Here is an 18,290-nt window from a genome sequence, read left to right on the forward strand (position 1 = left end):
GCAGTGCAAACACTCTTGAGATTTATTTTTAGAGAAGACATAATTCAGACTAAGACAACTTTTATGCTACTGAGACCTTCTGAGTACCAGACAGTCTGCTCTGGCCGGCATAAAATAAAAGACTGCTGACTCAAGAGCCTGACCTCCAAGTGACTCCAGTCTACTACAAAGACAGGGGAAGGAGAGGGACAGGAAGGACACATAGACACTTGGAAGAGCAGCTATTCCACAAGAGAGCTTGTACTCAGGAGATATTAAAGAGCCAGCTTTGTAAAGCAACAGCCTGGGTGGGATTTAAGCAACAGACACTAGTGTCCATGAAGTTAGTTACTGAGCGGGAGTGAAGGCCAGGCTCGCCTTAGCAAGTAGGTGCGCTCATAAGCACTTCAGACACGTGGGCGCCACGGAGTCACAGGTCTACACTAGCCAACACACAACCACTTACTCCGCTTAGCATTTTGCTGACTTTCAAAGCGTGGTCTAAGAACAAGTTTGGGAGACCTGAAACTGGATCATGCATATTCTCTATGTCTTTCTTGTACTTCACCTATGAAAATAACATGGAACAAAATACCATCTAGGAGAAGAAAATACTATGCTTTTGCATTATGGCCATTATTATTTTAAACACAACCAAGTATTATTTAATGGTATTAAATTAAATGAATTCACAAGTAGCCACTAGATGGTGCTCATTTACTACTGAATGAGTAAAAGTTATTCCCAGGGACTTGAAAGTATTTTGATAACTCCTTTTATTGTTTATGTGCTCAAAAAGGGTGATGTTAACAGAAACAAGTAACTTTAACAGAAACTCTACTTTCAAAAAATAAAGAAAATAGAAGCTTTACTCTTTAGAAATTACCACAGTCTTCCAATTATATTTTGTATCAATTTTAGAACCTTTAGTAGTTTTCATCCTATTACTATGTAGACCTTTTCAATCAATTGCTTTGGAAATATAAAATGTTAATAATAGAAAACATCAAACACTTACCATGAGTCAAACGCTTTTCTGTTTAAACACTTTATATGTATTAAGTACGCTCCACAATCTTAGCAAGTAAATACTTTAAGTATCCTCATTTTACAGAGGAGGAAATTGAGACACAGAAAGACGCAAGTGTAATATTAGGTGGTGGAGCAAGATTCAAATCCAGACAACAGATTCTAAACCTTGAGCTTTCAATGCCATGCTGGAGGTTCTATTCCTGCCACACTTGCTTTATGCTTGTACACACACAAAAATAATCAAATAAGAAAAAATGAATTATTAGAATATTCCCAAAGGTCCTAAAAGCCAGAAACACCCATTTCAATTGCTAGTAACAAAATCTGGTTAATGAACACAAATTATGATACCTTCTAAACAGGAACGAAAGTAAAATATACTAAGTCCTCCAGATACAAAAGGAGTTGAAAGGTCTAAATGCTCTAACAAAGGAACAGTTCAACAACAGTCAAACTTAATATTTAAAAAGGTACTCTATGCATCATTCAACTATTTAATTTTTTCTATGTTCCTGTTTTTATACTCTCCCTAATCCTAATAAAAAATTAAGATATATTTTCTTGTAAATTGAAACTTCATTTTTAAAGATATGAAATGAAAACAAATCTTATGAAGAGGTATTTCACAGAATTTACATAAGGGATAAGAAAGAAATTGTAAGCCATCTCAAGAAAAATGTCTGGAAATTTCCTTGTGATACACTACTATGTTCCAGGTATATTTTACAATATTCACAATTTTATGAGCATAATTACATGGGCTAACTATTGTCATAATCATTAGTTTATGATACTACACACTGTTTTTCTGAAAAACTCTATAATCTATTTCTACTCTTTATCAGCTATTCCTACTTATTAATTAGTAATCAGTAACACTTTTTTTTTTTTTTTTTCAGAAAAGCTTCAAGAAAATAGGCTTCAGTGTTTTCTAAAATTATTTGGCAATTACATGATCTTGATTAAGTATCACAGTTAGCACACAGCCAAGTCTATCAAAACAAGAATCAAAACATACTGAAAATAATATTCTGCAAATTACCAATCATGAGACAGAAAGCAACTTACATTGCTCGCCAGGGCAGTGGCCAGCTGACTTTGCCTAAAAGAAGCACTTTCAAGAGGATTGTAAAGATGTTTCTTATCCTTCATTTCGCTATCAAATTTTTCTTTGTATTTAATCTGCCATAAAAGAAACAGGAAAAATTACATAGCACATTTACCTTCAAGCTTTCAAAGCAACACGTTTGATTTCTAATTAGATCAGATAAAAGCTACCTTAAAAATGTACGACAGCAGAGTTTAAATACCTGGTATTTCCCCCCATATAAAGCTTAATTAGGCATAAAGGTGTTTTTTTTAAATTAAAAAACGCCTCTACTTGAACATGGATCATAAATGCAATTAGGCATGAACTCAAATCCTATTAACAAGAATTATACAGAATCTCAGGGTTTTAAAATGTCAGTTTCCATTTCTGCATTCCTAACATCTATGATCAATTAGAAATCGAGACCACAAATGTCTTAACATCTATCACATTTAGAAAACAGGTCCCAAATATCAGAATTTGAACATGCATTTTCCTAAAAGAATGACTGCAAATGCAAGACAGAGCTCCTACCATGGTTTTTCTCATCATTTCCCCCTTATTAAAAAACTCATTGTTAGGGATTATGTATTCTAAAACATCCTGGGCCTATTTAATGTCATTTATTATTTCTCTGCTTTCACTCCACAGTTGTTTTAAGTGGCAGAACCATCTCCAACTTTCACTGTGGATTTTTTTTTTTTTTTTTTTTAGCTAGTCTTAAGGCAACCAAACGGCTTCCCTTGTGCCTCAGATGGTTAAGAATCTGCCTGCAATGCAGGAGACATGGGTTCAATCCTTGGAACAGGAAGAACTCCTGGAGAAGAGAATGGCAACCCACTCCAGTATTGCCTAGAGAATTCCATGGACAGAGGAGCCTGGTGGGCTACAGTCCATGGGCTGCGAAGAGTTGAACACGACTAAACAATTCTTTACTAAAATAAAACAAAAATAGCTCGTCTCATTTATTTAATTATTTAACTGCTTTAATTCCTGTAGCCAGGAAAGGATGCAGGTAGGCAAAAGCAAAAGCAAGCTGCTTTGTTTGTCCTTTTATATCTTATTATATTATGATTCTTACACTATTTTATTTCTTTCTTTACAACATGCAGAATGCACATTTATCCATACATCCTAAGACTCTGCCTTGCAGAAACCTTTAGAAAAAAGGCAGTTTGAGAACGGCTCATGTTACTCTTTTAATCTAGTGTGTACTGGGTGATGGTATCCCTCAGGGATACACAATGGTACCTCCGGGAGGGAGCTGGTAAAAATCCTGGTGGGAATACATTTGGAAAACATTTCAAGATGGTTCACATGCAGCAGTTTCTGTTGCCTTTTCATTTGCTAATAATACTTTGTGATCATCATATTATCTTATAATTTCAAGCAAAATCTCACTTATTATAATTAATAGGCGAGGCCTCCCTAAAACAAGAAAAGCTTCAAGTTTTAGAAAATCATTTTATCTTGAAATCAGGGACACCACCACCAATGCAGTCAATTTAGATCTCCTTCACTACTGTCCACAGTAACTGGCACCAAAGCCAAGATCCCCCGTAACTGGTCCTCTGCCAAACACGCAATTCCACTCCTCAATACCCCCCTGCTGTGGCACTTTTCACAACATTCTCATCTGTGTTTTTGTCTCTTCTAGGTTTTAGTGCCTGGCAGGTATTCACTTGACTACAGTCATAGACTCTCTGAACTGACTTCCCCTAGAATGGCACTCCCGACTCAGCCAGATCCACCAACACTGTCCAGTGATCAAGGAAAACATTCTGCCCGATGCTGAGGTGCCAGGAACACTCTCAGCGGGCAGTTCTTTCCATCTAATCAACTGATCCTGCTGTGTAACACGGCCTCGCATCAAGTATCCTTTCAGTCACTCATAAGTCCCCAACCTCAGGCACCACGAATGTCTTAGTTACGTATTAGCTAAATGGCAAGAATAGGTTCCATGATCCTTGAGCACAGGGAGTGCATCATTTTGCCTTTGTACCCCATGCAGTTCTCAGCACCGTAACACTAAACCCAGAGGCAACATGGAAGAAAGTATTACTTGGGAATGTCAGGTCCCACTGAACCCCGCTGCTATGTCAGGGATCCTGGTCTTTTACACTAAGACCAACCAGAAGTGAGTTCAAGCATGTATGTGACTCCATCAGATTTGCTTTTGGAAGAGATTACCAGCTACAGGCCTGATGGGAGTGTGTCTGGGCTCACATCAGCATTCCCAAACTCAGACAGGAAACTCATCCTAACTCAAAGTAGGAATCCAACACAGGCTCAACGTTTAATGAATAGAGGAAGGAAGGAATCATCACCATGTGAACTGGTTACAGCTTTTTCAGAAATATACATTTACTCGGAAGGAGCAAACGTCAGGTTTAATAACGGTTGAGAATGTGTCAGATGAATACCCGAGTTAACACCCCCACTCTGTGCTGTGTGCTCCTAGTGTAACGGTGCTGAGAACTACAGGCGGTGGTACAAAGGCAGAATGATGCACCCTCTGTGCTCAAGCATCATGGAACCCATTCTCGTCATTTAGCTAATATATAACTAAGACACTCATGGTACACCTGAGGTTGAAAAATATGAATAACTGAAAGAAAAGTTGATGCAAGCCAGCACTGCTCAGCTGAATTAACTGATTAGATTTAAACACTTCAATACAAACAGAACCCTGCATTTTTCACCTGATGTTTTACAAGACAAACTTTAGTAACAGTAACCTATTTTTAAGTAGAATATTTTCATTGATTTCTGAAAGATATAGAAGATAAATCTGAAGTATATTTTTACAAGTATATTGTTGTGAATAGTAACCTATTGTTAAAGGTGAGTTTTCCCTGGAAATACAAGATTAGACTATTTTCTAAGTTTTGGACATAGTTGAATTATCTGCTCTCCCATTAAACAGTGAGCAGGAAATAGGTTTCTATTCATTTTCGTATCCCTAGTACCCAACACAGTACTTTGAATGGATCTGGCACTTAATATATGTCCTTTAAAGAAATGTATAGATTAATATGAAAACGATAAGCAATCAACCATCTTTTCACACTCACACCCTCAGGTAGGTGTTGGAACTATAATACTCTAATTTCCCAAATCTATTCCCCCAACACACAATCCCCACAGTCACTGCTAAACTGATTTGAACAACAATCTATTGGGAAGAGAAAAAAGGTAAAAGGAAATGAAAAACAATAGATATAAAAATAATACATTGCATCTATATTATGCTAAATACATATAAATATGTATTTTAAAAGTGTGGCAGTTCTTGCCACACTTCTCCTTATTAACTAATTTGTTTAGGAATTACTCATCTAATGCACACTCTGCATCGCTTACTGCCCTTAAAGAGTGCTGTACTGGAAGAGATTTGGGAATTGGTGGGAAACTGTCTTCAAATATTAGCAAAAATAGAAAAGCAGCATTTGTTCTGCTACCAAAGGTACAGTTAGTGTTGACAGGTAGAAGCTGTAGCCAACAAGATTTCTGCCGATTATAACAGAAGTTTTCTATCAGCTGACCTGTCCACCAGTAGAACTATCTTCTGCTTTCCTGCTCAATTACTGCTCCCTACCTCCTCCCAATGTTCCCACCTGAATAATTTCTACACATCTTGCAGCTGCCCAAATGTAACTTCTTTCTGAAAACCCTCTCTGACCTTCCAATCTAGAATACTTACTGCTGATATATTTTTGAATCACTCCACATTTATGTGGTCCCTCATCATACATTGCTGCAATTATTTGTAAAACTGTCTCTGGCTATTGGTTTTCCCCATTAGACTCTAAGTTCAGTGAAGGCATGGGCTATATCTTTCCTGTTCACCCTTGAAAATCTAACCCCAAGGATGTAACATCTATTCAGTAATTGTTTTGCTTGAATGAATAAATGGATGGATTACATTGAGAAGGGCTTATTTCATTGAAAATCAGGACCAGGTGACTTCCATAGTGTCTCCAAATTTTTTAATAGCCTTGTAATAGATTTTTATGAAAACTTTATTCTTAAAGTTATGCCTGGGGCTACAGACCTTAAAATTTGAACTTTAAAATGGAAATAACCTTTCCTGGTTATTTAAGGGTTAATTATTTAAAGTGTAACTGTCATCCATATACTTCTAATGAGTTTAATAATCAGCAAAGTATTGTGAAATTTATCTTATCCTAAACTTCAGAACTCTGCGTTATCTGATTCAAAAGGTACCTAAAGAACAAGAATGCAAGAGTTTCTCTCATTAATTAACCAAAAAGTAAAATAACTGAATTCCATAAAAAATACACTTACCAGACACTGACACTCAATTGTTTCTTATCGTGCTGTAAGGTTTGCACATAAATGAGCTAAGAAACTAGCCAAATAGTTCAAACAGGTCCTATCACTCACCTTCTGACTGGTTCACTCACTAACTACACATACACAGAACATTCTATCGTACCATGAATCCACGGTTCACACATTTAGTGTCCACCTGTTCACGCACACTTGCACCTCCTAGGAAATCAGGATGCTTTCCTTTCATTATAATGGGTGACTCAACCATGGAACATGGTATTTTTCTTTCCAGTTTCAAGACCACTTGAGGCAAGACGAAATGGGTGTTGGGTGACTTTGCTATGGTTTTAAGGCACAATGTTACCCCTTACACATAAATCAATCACTTTGGAAACTAACAATAAGTTCCACCTATGACTGATTTTACTCATATTATAAATATCATATCCAATGGTCCTGCTATATACCAACTTTTTGAAAAATACAGGGTAGGCAAATGGGATGAAAAAAAAGTTTAGTAAGAAAATTTCACAGACCTAGCAGAACTTTCAGAGGTTCAAACTAGAAAAAAACACTAGAATTGCTCAACCACAGTGACTGAACTTAACCTAGCCCCTCATAACTGCATCCTGGCAGGGCTGTGTTTAAATGGCTAAAGTCTGATTTCCCAACTCGGTAGTTCAAAGCTTTCAGCACAAGGGGTACGGGCTTCATGGCATCACCTATGGCTCAGATTTACAAAGGGCCAGAAGAGCAGAAAAAGAGCAGACCCTGAATGAAAGCTTTTCATCAGAGGCACAGAAGCAAATGCTAGGAAAGAAATGGGAAACTGGATACGTGCACTTAATTATCAGTGAAAATGAAAAGTAAACAACAACACAATGCCACACATCCACGGGAGCAATTGCCTCCAATTTTGGATGAAACTGAACTAAAGGCTGTTGAGGAGGAGAGTAAAAACCGATTTTTACGTAGAAGTCATCATAAAGTCAGTGTGTTTAAGTCTGAATTTTACACAAAATATACCCTGCCCTTATTTTCATGACAAAATAATATTTTACTGGCTTTGTACCAAATGTGAATGATCTAGAGAATGTGTTTAATCGGTCTCTACATATTTCTTGAAAGCTTAATCTGTGTCATTAATGCCATTAAACCCTGTCTCCACAGAGCCTGTTGAGTGGTAATGAAGCAGATATTTAATATACACACACATACCTTTATATGACTAATACACACTGTGTTAAGAACTATAAAGAAAAGCAGAATAAAGAGGAATAGAGCAATATAATTTAAATCAGCAAGTCAAGGATGTGACATTTAAGCCAAAAGTTTGGGGGAAGGAGGTTGGAAGGGTGTGTGCTTGCCCACAATGGGAGATCCTTCAAGCCAATTAATACCCTTTACAATTGAAGGACAATACTTATTATTCCGTTTTAACAGCAATCTAAGAAGGAACATTTAGGTTTAAAACCCACTCTATTAAATACATCACATGCAATTTTAGAACAAACGCTAATTAGTATAAATATAAATTTTTCTCTGATATTATAAAACCAAAGGTATTTCATTCATCACATAAACAAATTTCAATTCATAAATAAAGATGATAAATGAATATGTAACAAAACAACCACTCAGAAGAATTTTTTTTTAAGATGATGACTTAAATAACTACTTCCCTAATACTTAAGATACTTGTAAATATATCTCTTTATCTTGGCAGGTGAGATTTCACTTTTACTGTTTACTGATTTTCTTTTCATTACTTGGCCATTATTTTATGTTCCCCCTAGACTTTAAAAAGGGAAAGTTGACAACCATGGAAGCAAAGCTATTGGACAGGTCAACACGGGAATGAGCTTCGTTTCCACTCATTCCTTTTCTGGATTCAGTCCCACAGAGCTCAGCTTCCAGATAAAATGGGAGGGTCGTGCCCTGTCGCTTTCTCCTCCTGTCTTGTCATCAGGATGTCTTATCTCTCCACACCACGGGCACTGTCCATCATCACCTTCTCTCTCACAATCCTGTCTTGCCCTTTCCCCCTGGCATCCTGCATTCTGCCCCTAGCTTCCCAGCTTACTACATTCCTAAATTATTTCCCTTCTGCATATTTGCTTGCCTTTGTGTACACCTGTATTCATAATCCGTCATTAGTTTAGGAGCAAGAGAATACATGATCTTCAAAGTTGTCAATGAAAATAAGAAATTACACTTTCTGCCTTTGCTTTTAGTCAATGCACCTGAAATACAAAAGATCACACTGAGTCCATTCCAGAAGTTCTGAATATTCATCTGCCCAGTTTCTCCCTTTTCTGATGAGTTTATACACCATGAGATCAGCAAAAAGTTCACTAAAAAACGAAGATGTAATTTGCAAATTACAGTCTGCTTAAATGTCTGATCATTCAGCTGTCAAATGATTTGAGATTTGTTTTTAAGTCTGCCTAAAAAACCTTCGAGCATGCTGTCGCTTCAGTCGTGTCTGACTGTGTGACCCCATGAACCTTAACCCACCAGGCTAATCTGTCCATGGAATTTCCCAGGCAAGAATACTGGAGTGGGTTGCCATTTCCCTCTCCAGGGGACTGTCCCAACCCAGGGATCAAACCCAAATCTCCTGCATTGGCAGGCAAATTCTTTACCACTGAGCCACCTGGGAAGCCCCTAAAACTTTTTCTAAGCACTTGCAAACAAGACTGTGAAGAAAAATTTTAAGACTGAAATTTAAGGGCCAGTCTTACTATACTACATTTTGTGCATGAATTCAAAATGCAGAGTGGAAAATTCTTCTGAATAGCTATGGTAAAAATTCCTGGGAAATGATGCAGCGTTTCTATGGGTCAGGCAATATTTTAAGTTGCTCACAGTAGTTCATTTAATTCTCACAACAACCCTAAGAAGCAGTACTGCTCCGTGTCATTTTACAGGTCAGGAAACTGCAGATGGAGAAATTAAGCCACCTGTCCAAAGTCACTCGATGAGCCAGCAGCAAAACCAGGAGCAGGGGTCCAGCTCCACAGCCCTTTTATTAATCACCAAGCCAAGCTGCACAGCTTTTCTACACCACCAATAGACCTCTGTGCCCCCAGAAAAGGCTGAAATCCTAAGTCAGGAAATCTAAAGCGATACTGGAAGAGCTACCAGGTGCGTGCCAATACCCACTTCAGCAAGTGTTGTTAGGAGAAAAGCTCGGAATCACAGCCCTTCTCAGGCCCTCCAGAGCTAAGAACATGGCAGGTCTTCTCAATTGTCCAGATACTATTTTATGTTCTTCAGTTAGATTTTATAGTTCTTCTCATTTACGTCTCTCCATTTTGAAATGTAACCCAATTAAGACATTTGCAACTTGAGGAAAGGACATTTTCAAAGTTGAAACACTATATACATGCATAAAAATTACTGTTTGCTGTCATTGTTGACTTTACAAATGTTACCTTTTTCCATTAAAAGAATTGTTAAATTTTTATATAGTCAAGCATGTCTAATTATTCTTTTGGAGCTTCTGGATCTCCAATTTTAAGAATAACTGTTATGCCTATGTAGTATATACAGTCTCCTGGATTTTCTTTTAAGATTTTAAAATTATTTTTTTGTTTACATTCATATCTTTAATCCATCTGGAATTCATTTTGTAGATGGTTTAAGATTCTGGTCCAATTTTATCTTTACCCTGAAGGATGGCCAGTTATGTCAGCACCATTTATTAACTAATACAACTTTTTCCCACTGACTTAAACCAAAACTTTTATCATATATTAAATTCTTATACACATTAGAGTCTATTTCAGGATTCCCCAGTTTAACCTACTGATTATTTTATCTCTTAAATATCAATTCCATATTGATTTAATTTCAGTGGTTTTATACTATGTTATAGTAACTCACAATGTAAGTTCCCCTTCACTGGTCTTTACTTTAATACTTTTGAAGGCTATTTTCAGGCATTTCCTTGCCATTCAAACTCTAAGATCATTTATCCATACTTCAAAAAAAATTATTGGATTCTAATTGAAATTGCATGATATTTGAGTATTAATTTTGGGAAAGTTGTAATTTTTATCTATTGACATGTTCAGCCAAAAATATGGCATGTCTGTACACTTCTTCAGATCCTTTTAATGATTTCAGTGTTTTCTTTATTGTTATTACCTGGTTTCAAATTTGTGATTAAAGCACTGAAACATTGAGAAAATTGTCATTTTTCTTACTAAATTAATAATCCTGTTTATGAACATATAGATAGAAATTTAATTATTCATCTAATCTAATCTAATTGATACGACTATCGCTAAGTTTCAGAAATTCTAGGAAATGTGACAACATGGCTGAACTCATTGGAAAAAGCTAGAATTTGAGCCAGGAGAAAAGAACACTTAGTTTCATGCTCAAAAATGGACAAATTTTATCCCTTAGTGAAATTTACAATTATTGTAATCCTATCTGATATGGTTACAGGAACATTATCTTTGTATATTCTCGCCATTAAAGACATTATGTAAAGTAAAATATTTTCCAGTGCTGCTAGAAACAAAATCTCTGAATAAAATCTTTGTGAAATATCACTAGATTCTTACTTGACTAGAAAGTTTAGAAGCTTCCACAGCATGTTCAAAATCTGGTCTTCCAATTACAGCAGGCTCTTTATTCATTACTCCTTGCCCTTTCTTGTATTCAGCCTAAAATGAATAAGAAAATGTCAGATATTTCTATTTTCCAGCGAAAAATTACACTAATAGCCAAAATAAAATTAATAGACTGTCAGCCCATAAAAAAATATTCCTTATAACTCACCAAATTCTAAAATGCTGACTGCTAAGAAGAAACTGATTTTATAAAAACAATGTTTTTTGTAGTAAAATAATCACTAAGCTTGAGTCTGTGAATACAGTCATCATCATCATTATGTTTATGTTATCCAGGAGGAATTTCTAGATAATTAAGACTCTGCATTCTGCATACACATGTCTTTTATGTTTAGTCTTAGTAACTGATCTAACCCCATCTGGTTAACATGCAGCTGAATTTAGTAAATAATTATTGATTTTTAAGATGAGTACAGCCTATGCTACTTAATCATTTGGTTCAAGTTAAGTCATCATTTTTTAACCAGAATGTAAGATATGTTTAAGTAAAATGGTATTTGCCAAGACAGATGTCTTAGGAAAGAGAAAAACAGCCATGATGCTCAGGAAATGTGCATGGGTAAATGCTGACTAACAAGAACCAGCACAATTAACAGGAACAAGATGGAAAAAAAGGCCAAAGTGAAGTTCTTTGGGACAAGATGAGAGATAATATGGAACCAGATGAATTACAAACTTGACTCTCAGGCTGAAACACGTGAATGTTATCTTAGGCCTGAGTAGTATTTATTTTTTTTAAAGTACTACAACACAAGCCATAGTCAAGTCAAGTTTGATCAATTTCTGTACATATCCAAATAATTTACACAAAGAGATAATTCAGATAAAAAATTGAGATGTCATTAATTCAGACTGATAAATTTCACTAATTAATCACCCAACTACCAAAGCCATGCTTTCAATTCTGCTCAAGATAAGAAAGAGAGATTACATCGCTTATGATCTTGGAGATCTGTGTCGCCATCTTGATGTCTGGTCTGTCAAGCTCTGCATTATACACGTGGGTGTCCTGTACATCTTTTCTATAAAAAATCTGATGGAAGAGACAGTTTTGATCAAAAAAAAAAAAGAGAAAGGAAATGAGTAATGTCATACAGCTGCTAGTTTTAATGTCCCTAATGTAATTTATCCTTGCCATAATCATCTAAGAAAGTCACTGATCATAACTTTAAAAAAAATTTTATTATGTGCAACATTTATTTGGATAACTATATTCTTTTTTTACTATACCAATGACTCATTGACATTACTGCATATGAACTGAATTCATACAACATAAAAAATATAATTCCAAGACCATGGCACAAAACCAAGCTTATAGGATTTTACATATACTACCCTTAAAAGCATGTCATTATGGATAAATGTAGATAGGCATATTCACATATAGAGTGTCCTCAATCAAGGGCATTAACTTGTCGATCACATAGTCTTGACTCCCAATGGATACAGGATAAGCTCCAGTACACAAATATAGAAAGTCATTTCCTGGGGTGAGGGTATGTGAAACTCTGGAATTCTGTGCCTTGCACACTCCCAACCACACCTTTCTCTTCCTTTCCTGCTTGGACTCTTCAAATGCCCCTTATCTGGGAGGCCTAGTGATGGGCGCTGATAGTTTTATTCCAGTAAATGTCACTGCAATGACTTGATCCTCCAACAACAAAAAAGATTCACATTAAGAAATAGGCATCAAAAAAAAAAAAAAAAAAGAAATAGCTGTCCTCTGAATGCACATTAGATACAATCAAACCAAAGTATAGAAAACAGAGATTTAAAGATATATATATATATGTATCTTTATATATATATATATATATAGCCAAATATGCTTCAGGTGACAGTTGCCATTCAGAATAACTTGACTGACAAATGGAAGGAGAGACTCTCTCTCTCTCTCTCTCTCTATATATATATATATATATTGCCAAATATGCTTCAGATGACAGTTGCCATTCAGAATAACTTGACTGACAAATGGAAGGAGAGACCAGAAGCCAACTCATATAACCCCTGATGGGCAACATCTCACTATCTACCTGCTTCTCTATTTCCTGAGACTAGTCATGAACTGAAAAGATGAAGTTCTATTTGCAAATTCACCAGTGGGTGGGCTGGTCAACTTGTCCATTACATTAGATTTTATTAAATTTATAACGCAAACCATGTAGTAATGGTCATTTTCAAAATCTGTCTTCACTTTTTCAAGACATAAAAGGTAGAACCCAGAAATGTACAACTGAACATTTATAAAGAATGCACAATTAACTGCATTTGTACACAACAGGTGTTTCTTTTTCTTTTCTCTTTTCTTTTGGCTGCACTGTGCAGCCTGTGGGATCTTGGGATCTTAGTTCCCAGACCAGGGATTGAACTTGCTCCTTTGGCAGTGAAAGCTTGGAGTCCTAGGGAATGCCCACAAATTTCCCAAAACATAATCCTTTTTTTTTTTTTAATTTTTGGCTGCATCACACAATTTGCTGGATCTTAGCTCCCTGACCAGGGATTGAACCCTCCTGCAGTGGAAGCATGGAGTCTTAACCACTGGACCTCTAGGAAATTCCTCAAAACAAGTACTTCTAATGTTGCCTGCAAACTTTCCGCAGTAGCATCATCTAGAGTACTTATCAAAATTGAGATTCCTGAGGTCCATCCTCAATCCTCTGAAATAGAATTTTGCTAAATGGGGCCCAAGAATCTGCATTTTAATGAATTCCCCAGTTGACCACTAAAAATCAGTGTTCTAGATAATAGTGATGCATCTTGTTATCTTCCTTTCAACCCTACAGTGTTAAAAAAGATGTACATTTTTACTTCTTTAAAAAATAATATCAAGTATAAGGAATGATAATGTGTTAATACTTTCATAGGCTCCCTAATGCATTATATTATTTTATTTCAATGAAGCATGTATATACACTTCTATTTAACATCGTGCACTGGCTTCACCATCGACTAAACTATGTTTATAATCATGAGCCTGTCTGACAAGTGAACACAGCTTAAATATAATTAGCATAATTTTGGCAAGAACGTCTTTTTTCTTCACCGCTTCTATTTTCATAGGCTTAACAAGCAATTTTAAGTCAGGTTTGTGCACACAGGTAGCAAAAGATATAAGCTGAAAACTGAGTTATTTGGTTGGGTAAATTTAAAATCTTCAGGGATTTAAAATAAGCCAATTTTGATTGGTTTCAAAAAGCAACACACTCATCTACAAATGATGGCCAATCAGCCTCAGGCTGCACAGAGTTAAACACAAGCTGTGTAAACAGAAACGGACTCTCAGGTGAAAACAAACCAAAATTACTACCCACCTACAAGACTGTTTCTAAGTTACTACATTCAGATGAAAAGCCATGGAGGGGGATGTCTTTTTGTTTACACAAGAGTGAGTATAAAAATGGAAACCCTTACTTTTTGAAAAGAGCTGCAACCTCTCAGAAATCTATGCTTTCCATGGGTTTCCTAATTATATGCTGTTCAGCCTAATGACTGCGTGGAGAGAGGTGAACACCACAAAGGCGGCGGGACTGGGACAATGAATGGGGCCCCATCATCCATGTAAATTGCAAATTAGATGCCGGTATATGTGACTCAAAACAAATATTAAGATTGACATGAGCTGCACATTCAAACAAGCGGATACCATGGAGCCACACAGGAGAAAAGCCCAGGGGCCTGGTCACTACAGATCTCCCAGGATATCAAGGCTTGGGGATGCTCCCCAGGAACGGGGGCTGATGCTAAGGCACACAGAGTCACAAGCTCCTGCTCTGTGCTCCCTGCAAGGATGCCTGAACACGGGTGGTGTAGAGACAATGTGGCCTGAGCAGACTACTCACCTTCCTCCACCTCGCCTGTGACTTAGGGCTGAGGGAAACTCATCTGACATTTCTCAAACGTCTGCACTAGGTATTTTCTCCCTTCTTCAGCCCATCTGAATAATCCAAACCCTAAATGCAGTGTTTTCTGAATAATCAAACCTTAAATGCTCACTGAATTGGAACAATGGATGGGCTCCCATTCTCCAGGCAGTCTTCTCATGGCAAGATGGTGTTCTATATAAAACTGCTTTGAATAAGAAGAAAGATAGGGGTTCCTAAAAGTCATCAACCCAGGACAGGTGCAGGCCTGAGGGCCCATGATTTATTTTACCTCATTTTACTTAATGTTTTGTTCCCTAATGTGTCCTCAGAGGACAAGAGAGAATGAAAAAGAAGGCAGAGGGAGGAGCAATGAAAGGGGAGGGGGCAAAGAGGGAAGAAGGAAGAAGATGGGAAAGGAGGAGGAGAAATAAGTCATTTAAGGCAGTTTATGATGTGAGTGAGTGAAAGTCACTCAGTCATGTCTGACTCTTTACGACCCCATGGTCTACACAGTCCATAGAATTCTCCAGGCCAGAATACTGGAGTGGGTAGCCTTTCCCTTCTGCAAGGGATCTTCCCAACCTGGGGATCAAACCCAGGTATCCCGCATTGCAGGCAGATTCTTTACCAGCTGAGCCACAGGGAAGCCCAGTTTATTATGTACCAGGTACATATTAAGGACATCACATTCACTGCCTCACTCACACATTTCTTAAATGAATGAGTCATAAGGATTTATATTCATTAAGCCCAAGTTGCCTTTATTACTCTTCTATTTCAAATTTTTTCTTAATTTAAACTAGTTATTCTCACTAATGAACATTAGACTAATTCTAATAAGTTCCACAAAGGAAACAAATGGACTTTTAATGAACACTGCACTAAACCAACCAAATGATTTTAGGGAAAATTATATCTCAACAATATTTTAGTCTGTTCCCAGGAGGAAAATGTATATTTCTCAATTTCTTTAAATCTCTTATTATAGCTTTCAATGAAGTTTCACCCTTATCTTCTATAGGTCTTATATAGGTTAAAACACAACAATTATGACATTAATATCACATTTAAATATTTATTTTGTACTCAAGATAAGCTGCTGTATATTTTAGCAGTATGTAATATTTCCAAAAAGACCAACTATGGCTTCTTCCTCAGAAGCACCGAGAATTATTACTTTACATGCTTGATCTCTTTCTCCTGCCTTTTTATTTCCCCAGTGAATTTACTTCTTTGCCCATTTCCATTCATCTGTATCATTTTCCTAAATTACTCCTTTGTTCCTTTGTAGTGGACATGTGTTTATTTTTTTCTTTTTAAATCTACCTTTTGTTGTTGTTTTAGTCACTAAGTCATGTCCAACTCTTTGCAACCACGTGGGCTATAGCCCACTAGTCTCCTCAGTCCATGGAATTTCCCCAGAGAAGAATCCTGGAGTGAGTTACCAATTCCTTCTCCAGGGGATCTTCCCACCCCAGGAACTGAACCCTCAAATCCTGCATTGCAGGAGAATTCATTACCACTGGGAAACCCAAAAATCTTCCAGGTACTTTTAATTTGAAACTGCCCCTCCCTCCCTCCCTTCCTCCATGTGACTTGGTGAGGCTATCAGCAGCAGCCTTCCTTCCTGGTGCCAGGAGTGGCCACGTGACAGGCTATCCAATCAAAGACCCCCAACCCTCTGGAAACTATGATTAAATAGAGGGCAGACACATAAACAAGCAAGGTCAGAGTCATTGATGGATCTGAGGCTGGGGGAGAAAGAACTGCTGTCCTTTCCTCTGGGATTGGCTGCAGTGAAGATGATTTAGTTTTGAAAATACCAGCCTTGAGACCAGCTAGATAGATTTGATCTGCAAATGAAGTCATGGAGAAGGAAGAAGAGCCAAGAGACAGGGAAAGAAGGGGGTCCTCATGACACTGTGGAGCATCTGGAGCCAGTTATGCCTGAAGGTAGCTTTACACAAACCAATAAATTCTCATTTTTCACTTGAGCTAATGTGAGATGGATTTCTGTTACTGAATCCACAAACTCCAAATGTAGTCTCCATTTCATGTTTTTCTGCAATGTCAACTCTATTCTTTATTGCCTCCAATAAAGATTTTAACTCTATTACCTGAAGCTAATATAATATTGATAGATCAATTATAGTTTTTAAAAAATTTTAATTCTATCAAAATCTGTCATGGAATTTCTTCCTTATATTACCATGTTCACTTACCCTCTCAGCTTGCATTTTCATCTCATTTTATTGTCTTTTAATCTCAGTTTATTCCCCCCAATAATCTTTCTACTTTCATTTCATAAGGCCATGTCTTTGCATGCTCCTTACATTCATGCAGTTTATTGTGATCCACACAGTCAAAGGCTTTGGCATAGTCAATAAAGCAGAAATAGATGTTTTTCTGGAACTCTCTTGCTTTTTCGATGATCCAGCAGAGGTTGGCAATTTGATCTCTGGTTCCTCTGCCTTTTCTAAAACCAGCTTGAACATCTGGGAGTTCACGGTTCATGTATTGCTGAAGCCTGGCTTTGAGAATTTTGAGCATTACTTTACTAGCATGTGAGATGAGTGCAATTGTGTGGTAGTTTGAGCATTCTTTGGGATTGCCTTTCTTAGGGATTGGAATGAAAACTGACCTTTTCCAGTCCTGTGACCACTGCTGAGTTTTCCAAATTTGCTGGCATATTGAGTGCAGCACTTTCACAGCATCATCTTTCAGGATTTGAAACAGCTCAACTGGAATTCCATCACCTCCACTAGCTTTGTTCGTAGTGATACTTCCTAAGGCCCACTTGACTTCACATTCCAGGATGTCTGGCTCTAGGTGAATAATCACACCATTGTGATTATCTGGGTCATGAAGATCTTTTTTGTACAGTTCTTCTGTGTATTTTTGCCACCTCTTCTTAATATCTTCTGCTTCTGTTAGGTCCATACCATTTCTGTCCTTTATCGAACCCATCTTTGCCTGAAATGTTCCCTTGGTATCTCTAATTTTCTTGAACAGATCTCTAGTCTTTCCCATTCTGTTGTTTTCCTCTATTTCTTTGCATTGATCGTTGAGGAAGGCTTTCTTATTGCTCCTTGCTATTCTTTGGAACTCTGCATTCAAATAGGAATATCTTTCCTTTTCTCATTTGCTTTTAGCTTCTCTTCTTTTCACAGCTATTTGTAAGGGCTCCTCAGACAACCATTTTGCCTTTTTGCATTTCTTTTCCATGGGGATGGCCTTGATCCCTCTCTCCTGTACAATGTCAAGAACCTCCATCCATAGTTCATCAGGCACTTTGTCAATCAGATCTAGTCCCTTAAATCTATTTCTCACGTCCACTGTACAGTTAGAAGGGATTTGATTTAGGTCATGCCTGAATGG

The 18,290-nt window shown here is 37.1% G+C and overlaps 1 protein-coding gene across 2 annotated transcripts in view; it reads right to left on the bottom strand.

Annotated features, from left to right (window-relative positions):
- The window catches only part of NEBL (nebulette), a 365,265-nt gene that overhangs the window by 72,272 nt on the left and 274,703 nt on the right, over positions 1–18,290 (bottom strand). Inside the window, exons 6-9 of one of the 2 annotated variants that reach the window (XM_061126176.1) lie at positions 11,975–12,076; positions 10,975–11,076; positions 2,080–2,193; positions 446–547 (exon numbers count right to left, since the gene is read on the bottom strand). The exons of the other annotated variant lie outside the window; for it this stretch is intronic. Of the exons in view, the coding sequence (XP_060982159.1) occupies positions 446–547; positions 2,080–2,193; positions 10,975–11,076; positions 11,975–12,076 (420 nt within the window). The remainder of the gene's footprint in view (positions 1–445; positions 548–2,079; positions 2,194–10,974; positions 11,077–11,974; positions 12,077–18,290) is intronic. 2 annotated transcript variants of the gene reach the window in all.

This window comes from Dama dama, chromosome 23, assembly GCF_033118175.1.
Source record: "Dama dama isolate Ldn47 chromosome 23, ASM3311817v1, whole genome shotgun sequence".
NCBI lineage: Eukaryota > Metazoa > Chordata > Mammalia > Artiodactyla > Cervidae > Dama > Dama dama.